Source organism: Gasterosteus aculeatus, chromosome X (assembly GCF_964276395.1).
Source record: "Gasterosteus aculeatus chromosome X, fGasAcu3.hap1.1, whole genome shotgun sequence".
In the NCBI taxonomy this organism is placed as follows: domain Eukaryota; kingdom Metazoa; phylum Chordata; class Actinopteri; order Perciformes; family Gasterosteidae; genus Gasterosteus; species Gasterosteus aculeatus.
The window spans coordinates 18,696,162-18,707,178 of record NC_135698.1 but is presented as its reverse complement, the minus strand read 5'-3'; the positions used below and the strand labels follow the sequence as shown (position 1 = coordinate 18,707,178).

Below are 11,017 nucleotides of genomic sequence, written 5' to 3'. Positions count from 1 at the left end.
GCTTTTGATTAATTGATGAATGCTTTCTGTTGTAAGATGAACAAGATTTTATTTGACATTCAACATGTATTAGAAATTTTAGGTGTTGAAACTGAATTGTAATCCAAAAATGTGTAAATCTCTGAAATATATTATTGGACACAATAAGATCATTATTCATTATTCTGAACTTTTAGGAGGATTCTATGACATGCTAGCTTTCTTAAAGGGGAATGGGTTATGTAAATATGAAAAGGAGAATAGCTCAAGCGCAATGTCAACCAATAATGTCCCATATTTACTTTGCCCAAGGAGGTTATGGCAGGTTGAATTACGTAGAGCGGATCCAAATGACAGGGCGGAGATAGATACACAAATGTTTTTTTTACATTCATAAACGTGAAGCGTGAAATGATACGGCTTTGACAAAGGTCTGTGCTCTTTGTGCCTTTGTAGTTACACGTTAATCTGTTTGTTTTTGTTATCAAATTGCATCTGGGTCGTAGATAACACAGGATATGCAACCAAGTGTACAACCACATCCTTGATTACAGTCATCGTCTACCTGCAGTGTGAAGACGACTTTCCAACTCACTGACATAAGTAACAAGTGCTTCCAGTTAGTGTTGAAGATAGTGTAGTTAGGTTGAAAAACCCATTAAGACACAATATTACTCCAAGTCAAGTGCAAATTTACAAACACCAAAATTGTTTGTTCAAGGATTCAAAGATTTTTATTGTCAATTACACACGCCCTGTGTATTGAAATTCTTTCAATGCTCTCGTTGACAGATGTTGGCACCGATTACTAAGAACTTATCTTTTTTTCATGAATGGTATTATTTTACTTATCTTCTACGTTTACTTATGTGTGTTATACAGCTGCATGATGAGTGAACTGTCTGACATACAGTGTCTATTCGGGGAGGAAAGTTACATTACATTACATGACATGTCATTTAGCTGACGCTTTTATCCAAAGTCAATAGGTTGACTCAACTAATTACCTCAGGACAGTTTTGATCAGAGGCTGGATACTATTACATATTTTTAAATCTGTCATAATAATATTTAACATGCAACACTGTCATAATGACTCATAACACAGACTTAAATAATACAGTGTCTGAATACATATCAAGATTAAAGCTGAGCGATATATAAACAAAGTGGTCAACTACACTAATGTGCTGCAATATCTTTTCGTATTTTTGTACAAATATTCTATTTTAATTTAAGCAAGATTGATAGTTTTTCTATGGGCTAAAATACACTCTAATGTATTTAATAATAACATCTAATAGCATGACTTTCCCCATAGACCACTCCTAAAAGATAAGTATGCTGTCTCCAATCTTTTGAAGAAGGAAATGTTTTGTTCCCAGAAAGGTGTAGGAAGAGAAAAAGGTTTGTGTGCAAAGACAACAAAGAGTAACCACAGTTTACAGTCGGCATCCTTGTTTGTTTGGTTGGCAAAAGTAGTTGTGCAATCATTGGCAGCGGTTGCTAATGCCATTGTCAACATAAGGAATGAAAATAACACAATCACTATCAAGAAATGTACTGATTACTTTTATAATTTGGTCTTCAATAAAAGTCGCATCAATCTTACAAATGCCTGTAAATATTGTTTACAGCCTCTTTTTTTTGCTGTTTCACAAGTTTATCACAGTAACACAAACATAAACGTAAATTAATAACTGTAACTACCGCCAGATTATTTGGAGAGTTGGGGTGTCCCAAATTTCCTTATCAAGAACATTCTCCATTCACCTCACCTGGGGAGCTGACAATTCCCATGTATGATTTCCATAAAAGAGCACAACACCTGACATAGTTATATATATAATAATATATCTATATATAATAATATATATATATAATTATGTATATTATTATATATAGATATATTATAAATATATAATAATGAATAAACTATAGCCTCCATTCGGTGTTTCATTTTTTTTACACACGACCAACCTATTCCTCTGTCGTTCCCTCTACTAACTGCAGGTGGCAGTGTTCTTTTTGGGCTCGCGGGGTTCTACCTCACGAGAAAGACTACGAAGTTCGCGCAGGCGCACTCGGTTACTTGTACTAAATGGCATCTGCGTTTGAAATGCCGCCCGGAAACTCTGCCATGATGTGCTGAATATAATATTAAAAATAATATTTAGCAGTTAGTTACATTTACAGAGAACGGGCAGCATGGGTGAGTTGACATGAAAGAAGTACTGCTTTTAGTAGGATGCTCGAGAGCAGCAAAAGCGTAAATTAGCATCTGCTAGCTAACGTAACTTAAATTGTTGAATGAATGCAAAGTTAACGTTCAGCGTATGGACGGTAACGTCGTCGACGCTTCAGTTATGAAGGCTCTTTGATCATCAGTGGAAACCACTCAGTCGAAAGTCTATCGAAAGTTACTGGCAGGCAAAACGAGCTTTGTTGGGTTTTTTTTGTTGCAGAGAGTAGAAGTGATCACAACGAGAACTCGTCATCACCCAGCGGGATACTGCTGTCCCCTGCGACCGACCGGAACCCCTCACCGCCGCCTCGAGCAGCCGGGGAAAAGACCACCGGAGATGTGGACGCGATTGGAGACACCGTTTACAGCAAGCACTGGCTTTTCAGCACCCTGACTCGTCTCATTCAGGCTGGTTTAAATACTCATGTCAAATCGCCTCTCTCTGATCAGTCAATTTGGTGACCACAAAATGAGTCCATGGTAATTAAAAGAGTTTCTATTGAGTTGATTGGACCATCTTGTCCCTCAGATGGTCACGGAGCATTCGGAGGGGAACTCTGAGGGTCAGATGCAGCTCTCTGATGATGATGAGGAAGACCTTTGCAGAGTCTGGGATATGGCCATGGATAAGGTAGAGTTCATTATTTGATTTGTGTCCCATCGGCTTTGCATTCTTTGCTTATTTTCTTATCTTCCTTGTTAAAGGTTGTTCTACCTATAGTGTCACAGTGGGAATAGGTGGGAAATACTTTATGTACTGCTCAGAGGCTTAATCATCAATAAATCATCAATTATTAGTTAATTGTATTGCATTAATATTCTAAGGCTGCAAAATAACTTACTTTCTTAAATCAATGGTGCAGTAAAACGTATATTATTGACTGCCCAAATGTTGTAGAATAGGATTATAAAATGTCACTCAATGTCATGTATTTGCAATGGTAACTATAATGGAATACAGAAAAACATTTTGGACCTGCTAAATAATAGAAAAAAGGTGTGCATCATAGGCACTTTGTGCCCTCCGTTCATACCCATCATCAATGGGTTGAACCCTTCAGTTAATTACGAGTACCTGTCTCAAACGGATGTGACAGGGACGCTGGTATCGTTTAATCTATAGGAGGATGTAGTTGGCGGGGCGGATGGACTGTAATAAATCTTCATAAACGACCATGAAGATGAACGAAGACTTCACTAAAACATTTTCAGTGATTACTTTTAAGTGTTTATTTGCCGTGTGTGTGTAGGATGTGGCTGGTTTTCTGCAGGAGTTCAAAGCTACTGATATCCTTCTTGGGGTGATCGCCAAATCTTGTTGTCCACGTCTCACGGTGAGTAAAATTCCTCTTTGTGAGCTTTAATAATTCCCATGACCGGGTCATAAATTGTTCTTTTTCTTCTCCAGGAAATCTGTGTGGGAATCCTCGGAAACATTGCTTGCTTTCCTGACACTTGTCTGACTCTGAGCCAAAACGAAGACTTAGGGTGGGTACAAGTCGTCATCTGTAACTTTTGTAATCGATTCACTGATGTCTTATTTTAATGCGTGCAACTCGCCATGTGTCCACAGTGCTGTGCTGTTGCTTCTGCTTGGAGATACAGATCCTCCAACCATTCTGGAAACCAGCAGGTTTTACATTCGCTATTCTGCAGACATCTGCGAGACCGAGAGACCGAGAAAGCAGTCTTCATCTTTTGTCATGATGTTTGCAGATTGCTGCTGACCTGTATCTCTCAGAAAGACGTCTGTTCCCTGTGGCTTCAGCGACTACGTCAGCAGACGTCTGTGCGCTCCAACCTCTTTTTCATCATGTGCAGTTCTACCAACAGTACCATGCTTTCACTTATAACCTTTGAATAAGCTGATAATGTGTGACTTTGAGAAGAGGAAATACGGTTAATTAAGCTGAAGTCCCTGTAATCTGTTTATCTTGAATGCTCGCTGAGTTGATCTTGATCTCTAGTAGCACTGGATGTAAACACATTGACATAAATATACTATTGAATTGGCTTTGAAAAAGATAGTAACTACTTGAATTACTTTTTTACTTTGTAAAACTCAACTCACTAACACTCATTGTGTTTTTCAGCTGACCTGCTTGAGAAGGTTGGAGAGCTGCTTGACAAACTATTCGATCTCGACGAGGAGCTGATGAAGAGTTGGATCACTTCTCAGCAAAGTGAGGAGGAGGAGGAGGGGGAGGGGGATGGCCCGAGCCGTCCAAATGTGGCCGCGTGTCTCCTGGAGGCTGCCAAGCAGCTACGGTAAATATGTGGGACTTATGATGTTGACGATTTATTTAGTTGATGCTCAGTATCTAACAGCATGAGATTGCTTTCACAGATCAGAGAGTCCGAATGGCTTAGAGGTTTACCTACATGCCCTCCAACTCCTCACCACCGTGGATGAGGGCATCCAGACTTTTGGTAGGAGGCATCAACTAAATCAACTAAAAAGTGGACACCATGGTTCTTCACTCAGTCAAAGTTGGGAGACAAATGATGTTTCCGCTCGACAGACATGACGTGGTTGAATTGTGTTTTCCAGCTGCCCGTGATGGACCCGGCAAAGCAGTGTGGGACTTTGTCTGTGACGTTGTGTGTGAGGACCTCTGCCAGCCAACTGATCTTCCCATTGTCCTGCAAGAGCAGAAGAGCGTTTTGGTCCAGGCGTTTGCTGTGCTGCAGGCTCTTTACCGGTGCCAGGATCAGTGGCGCTGCAGAAGTGACACAAGTAAGTGAAACAGAATGACATCGGTCCGGAGATGAATGCGCCCCGGCCACAGAAATGACTTGGCAGCTGATAAAGAAGTCCAGTTCACTCATATAAACACATGAGCATGCACCCCCCCAGCTAATAGCGTACATGGAACCTGAGAGACTCACTCGGGACATTTTCTCATAAGACTTATTAATGTTTGCATTATGCAGGAAAGAAACAATTAGAAACACAATGAGGATATGAGCTAATACGTTTTGTCTTTTGACTCCAGGTGTGACCCTTATCGGGAGCGTTTTGCGAGTGCTTCAGTACCGCAGTGAGGCCAAAGATGAGGGTTTTGGCAAAGAAGGCGTCAAAGATGAACAGCTACAGACTCTCGCAGAGATCACAGCTGAGTTTCTAGCGGAAATCTGTGTTCAAATTCCCACGGTAATAACCTATTTGCTAACTTTCCCTTTTTGGATGCGATTGTTTTACTGAGCTTGTTAAATGCAAACAGATGTGAACCAGATGCAACCTTTTTCCCCCTCTTCGTAGGACACGGTGGCAGATTTGGTGAAGAAAGGATTCCTCACCGAGAAGACGGCTCTCACGGCTGCGAGCAGTTTGGTTGTGAAATTCAAGACCTCAGTAAGTGCTTCATTCTAAAAATGGGCTTAAGCTCATTCAGATATGCATCACATTCAACAATTATCAGATGCTATGAACTGTTTCTATTCCATGTGTAAAATATCAGGCATGTTTTTAACATGTTCTATGCTCATTGACAAATAGGTTAATCGACGGTAAGTTAATTACACCGTGGTTGTTCTCTAAGCGCCTAATCCCGTGCGAACTGTTGCCTGCCCTGCCGTTGTTCCATAAAAGGGTTCAGGACTTATTATAGAGCTCGCAGGAGGTAAAGACGCACGATGGTCTGCCAGCTGCTATCGACCACCAGCTCCAGTGGAAAATAAACACTGTGTTTCCACTCTGCCCTTCTTCCTCTGCTACAGTTTCAGCACCTGCTGTCCGTGCTGTCGGAGGCTGATCCCCAAATGGCAGACGTGGTGAGGAAACAGTTTCCTGCCTGAGCCATCCAGCGCGTCGGTGTTCAGCACGCATCCGGACTCTCATCACTGCTTTTTGGAGCAGCTTCGGTTTCCCCTCAAAGGAGCCTGCTTGAAGTCGTATTTTGGGATTTCCATTGGAAAGTCTCAAGGAGGATGTTGCACCGTGCCGAGTGACGGGCGGAATGACGGCGCCACGCACACGCGATGTTCAATTGTTTCCCTTGATTTTGAAAATGCTATTTTTGTTATAACCAATTTACACTGTTATTATGGCAATATATTTCTTACACATTTGTGATCAACTGCTCACTGCCGAGGTATTTTTGGTATTTGTTTTTATTTTTTTTAGTACAAAGAAAACTCATTTTAATATCATTTTTGAAAAAATGTAATAATGTTAAATTCAAATTTGTAGCACCTGCAGAAATGACTTTCAGTCCACAATGAAATGAAAACAAACATCTCACAGGAACCATTGGCTGTGCTTGAAAACAGGCAAAAGAAACCTTCATTGATCTTCTAGAACGCCTTTTAACCCGGATGCGATCTCTTCTATTACATCAACGCAGCTTAAACAATTACATGAAAATAAAATGTTGTGTTCTGGCACTAAGAGCATCGAGGTCCGACTCGTCATCCAAGTTCATCCTCAAATGCACCCAACACTATTTTATTGTCGGTTTATTTTCATATAATAAAAATGTGCTTCTCTATATAAATTGAACCTGACTGTGTTTTGAGTCACCTTTCCAAGCATATGAGTAATGGTAGCAATATTGATGACAACATCAAGTGTTTACTGGAGGGTGACAGTCACTCGGTAACGACAATGAAATTAGATGAAAGGCTCGAGCTCGGCCACAATGATCTCATTTGGTTTCCAAACGCGCCGTTTCGCCCACTCATGGAGAAGAGCGGGGCGACCTGCATGCTTACGAAGGCTCTGTGAATATAGCAGCTTTTTAATTAAAGCTTGGATTGATATGTAGAACACTCTTTCTAATGGAAATCCCCAGACGGTCACAGCGCATAAGAGAGATCCCACCCCCCCCCCAACTTGTCTGTGGACACGATCTGAACCTTGACTGGGCTTGTGATGCACGTAGGTGGCCGATGCCTTGATCTGCGAGTCGTATCCTGTTTGTGCTTTAAAATGGTCCGAATGATGCAGATGTAATCATGCGTGGCCTTTAAAGAGTGCTTGTGGCCCTCTTGTTGCACTCCGGCGCCCGCTCTGCCTTCGGGGGGGGGGGGGGGGGGGGGCCTCGCCGCCGGGCGACTTATGTCACAGAGATCACGTTGAAGCCCAGATGTTTCCCGCTGCCCTGCCAGACTTCATCGTGATCGTGGCGGTCTTCACTGCAGCCTGATGTAATGTGACTCCGTGCACACGGCGCAGCGGGCGGCTCCACGCCGGGTCGCTGCGCCGCACAGTTCAGTGGCGCTGAGGCCCGTCTGACACTGATGCTGCATGTCAGTTATTTATGTTTCTGTTTACCTCCACCCACACAGCTTTGTGTCTTCGTGTAGTTGCCTTTTAAAGGACCTGACATTTTGCCATTATGTGAAATGCCTTTTTATTTTTGTCTCACATTTCCGTGAAGATTCATATTTGGCACAAGTTCTTCTTCAGCCTGAAGAAGTGGATAAATGATTATGATTTAGAACATTTGTTAATAATAACACGTGCTGTATATACATATATTTTGTGTGTTCTTTTTTGGAGAACCTTTGATCAAGTGGGATTAAAAAGCAGTAAAAGTAATCAAGCTGTAGGTGTCATTCATTAGCGCAGAATGTTTTCCTCAGGTCATCACATATTTTACTTTTAAGACGTCTGCTTGTGCGATGCCCCCGAGATGGGGACCGGCCCTCAAGTTCATGTCTGTCTGGGCTGGATCATCTAAATGAAGCCCTCTTTGTTTGTAAAATGGCCTTAGATGGATTTAGTACCTGTTGCTAGGTGAGCAGGAGGGATAATGAAGGGATGAAGAAGGCGTGTGCAGTGTCACGTTCGCTTTGATTCCAAGGCCCGGCCCATTCACAACCACCTGTTAATAAAGACGCGGGACGCTATTGGGCGCAATCAAAGCCCCCTTCAGCTCATTTCCTGAGTTCTCTGGGCGTTCTATCTCTTGTCAACAGAACCACAATGAAACTTTCCCCTCAGTGATCCCTGAATATCAAAGACACTGACGCCTCCGGCTCCCAACGAGTGATGTGGTGACGTTGGCGTTTGCCTTTTCTACCTGTTCTGCTTCTTCCACCACTTTGTCCGTCACGTCATTTTGAGGACAAACTGCACAGTTCTACAATTCTCACAAACGCAAGTATGTCGAGGAAGAAATGCTTTGTATTACCATCCTCGAACATCCTTAAATGTTGATGTTTTTTTTTAATTAATTTGAAATCCAAGCAAATTTGAAGGTTTTTCAAAATGACTTAAATTCACCTTTTATAAATGACTCATTTTTTTTCATTACATATCAGGTTCCCATTTCACTGTGGCAGGTGTTGACGGACGCAGCTCCGTCCTGTCCCGTCCTTGTGCACCGCGGACGTCTGTCACCGAGCGGCATATGCTGCTGTTTGTTCTGCGATGACAGAACTGAAGCTAATTAGAGAGACGTGGTGTTGCCACAGGAAGCGAGCGGACTATTCACTGCTCTGATTAGTTAGTTGATCAAACAAGGTTCAGGGTTAACTGTTAGAAAACCTTGAATTCCCTGGAAATGCAAATATCACCAGTGGAAGTGGAAATGGAGACAACGGCCCACTCGAGTAGAACCACAATACTTTTACAATTAGTTTATTTAAATTACTATCAATTTCTGTGCTAATGTTGAAGTACGTTAACTGTTATGTTTGGATCGGTTCGATACAATTAGAATGCATACATTAATATAATTGAGTCAGTATTTATATCTTTATAGTTTCATATTTATTAGTTTGATTATGGTTTTTTTTCAGTGCTTCCCAAGACTCAAAACTCGTTCAGTTCTTCTGACTTGTGTTATACCAGACCTCTTTGGCCTGTTTTACCCTCATTTCCGATAAGTAACTGTTACTGAAATAAAAGCTAAATATAGAACGTAATTACAGCAGAAGGTGTAACTTTTCTAAACTAACAAGGCTTCACGCAGACAACACAAGCGCGGCTTGTTGCACTGATGTTTCTCCCAAATGCCCTGTGAGATGGAGTGCAGTTTTAATACAACCTAATGCTGCTGTTGAGCAGTTTCTTAGTGCCCGAGGTGAGATTAGCCAAAGAGATCTCTTGCAGCTTGATGCTCAGACAGTGTGACTAAATCCCTCTGATTGAATTGAACATAACTAGGACAGACTTGCAGACACGGTGACGCCCACGCGCTCTCGGGCACGTTTGACACGCACCTCAAAAATAAGAGTTTGTGCACTGTTAACCTTCAATTGTTTGGAAAAGTCTCTTCTGCACAATTCATAGAATACAATTTAGAAGTATATCTCTGCTGTAGACAGACTGTGTTCAGAATAATAAAAACAAAGTTGATTAATGGCTGATTTTAGTCGTGTAACATCCCTGAAGGTAATTATTCTGTGGCTTAAAGCATGTCTCAATAGCCTTCATCCCATTATCAATAAATCCGTTTTAAACATACATTTATTAAATAAAAAATCATCAGCCATTAACATATGTTAATAGACATAAAACACGATGTTCCTCTGACTGCGACATTAAATAAAGCAGATCGGATCCAGGAGCTGTCAAGACACCAGAAGATCAAAGACGTGGCCAGAGCATGTGCAGCATAAAAGAGTCGGTGAAAATGTATTTATAAATGTATTTGGATGTGCTTGCTGTTGCTGTAGAAGCTCAGAGAAAGGAACCATTCATTACTGAATCAACACCATGGCTTTATCATTCAGTCGGCTTTGTCATGTCTCCGGCCTTTTTTCACCTCTTGGTAAATAATCCAGCAACAATTCAAGGAATCACGAGTATGAGTCACAGGATCAACATGTGTTTAAGGACACGATCAACATGTGTTAAAGGTCCCCACTCATTTTTGTATTTGTTTTAGGCAGCAGGAGACTATTGCTTCTTTTGGGAGTAAATGGACGCCAGCAGAACTTCAAGAATATTTGTGTGAATTAAAATACGCTCAATTATTTACAAGCTGGGACAAGTATAGCGTAATTCTACACTGAATTAGACTGGAATTAGTTTTTTCAAAAGATGCCTTTACCAATGAAAGAGCAGATTTGGTTGTTAGTAATTGTGAAGCCTCTTAATAGTGCATTTCTACTGTTTTGTAACAGTTTAAGTTCATATTTCTAATGATAATAATGATGTAAAATGTGCTAAAGTGTTATCATCATTAGGGCTGCATTAAGAATTAGTTGCATTGTCAAGTCATTTCTTTGTTTTTCTACTATTTAAAAAAAAAAATTCTATCTATAAAGTGTAAGAAAGGTAAAACATTATTTAACAAATAGAAAAAGGGAAAATTCCATAGATTTGAGAAGTTAAAACCAGAGAATGTCTTGGCTTACTGGACTAAAAGTTTTACCCCTAATAATCCCTTCGATGCGACGGACTGCTGACTCTTTCTGTAAGCCGGCCTTTGCTTGAAGATATTTGATTGGCTCTGGTCATTTTTGCTAAATGCTGCTCTTTATTCTAAGTCGAGGTCCAATGGAGACATGAAATAGTTCCGAAAACCTCTCAAAGGATGAATTGTTCATTCGTAGTGTTGATTCATATCGAGCAGCGTATATTTTGTTTGCACATTGCTGGAGAAATGTTTGCCTTCCTTTTGCGGAAGAGTTTCATCATCAACAGTAAACATGTTCACTAATGTTAAAGCTTAATAAGCAATGCATGCTGGTACGCGTAGTTACTGTCTGCCAATGAAGTTGTTTGTGTTCATGTTGGTGGCAGACAGGAGTGTTTAAAGGTTTCCCAAACTTCTTTTTCTGGCTATTCACTTTTTTACAGAGCAACCAAAATCACAATATGGGTCTTTTCTATAAATT

At 40.9% G+C, this 11,017-nt stretch overlaps 1 protein-coding gene across 1 annotated transcript; it reads left to right on the top strand.

Moving 5' to 3' along the window:
* The first annotated feature begins 2,000 nt into the window (after nt 1-2,000).
* Nucleotides 2,001-6,725, top strand: saal1 (serum amyloid A-like 1). The gene is made up of 13 exons (XM_040161783.2): nt 2,001-2,191; nt 2,445-2,632; nt 2,754-2,855; nt 3,475-3,558; nt 3,633-3,712; nt 3,798-3,857; nt 3,941-4,056; nt 4,318-4,492; nt 4,572-4,654; nt 4,776-4,961; nt 5,221-5,378; nt 5,487-5,579; nt 5,945-6,725. The coding sequence occupies exons 1-13, from the start codon at nt 2,188-2,190 to the stop codon at nt 6,020-6,022; spliced, it is 1,407 nt and encodes a 468-aa protein (XP_040017717.2). The 5' UTR covers nt 2,001-2,187; the 3' UTR covers nt 6,023-6,725.
* Nucleotides 6,726-11,017: the final 4,292 nt, after the last annotated feature.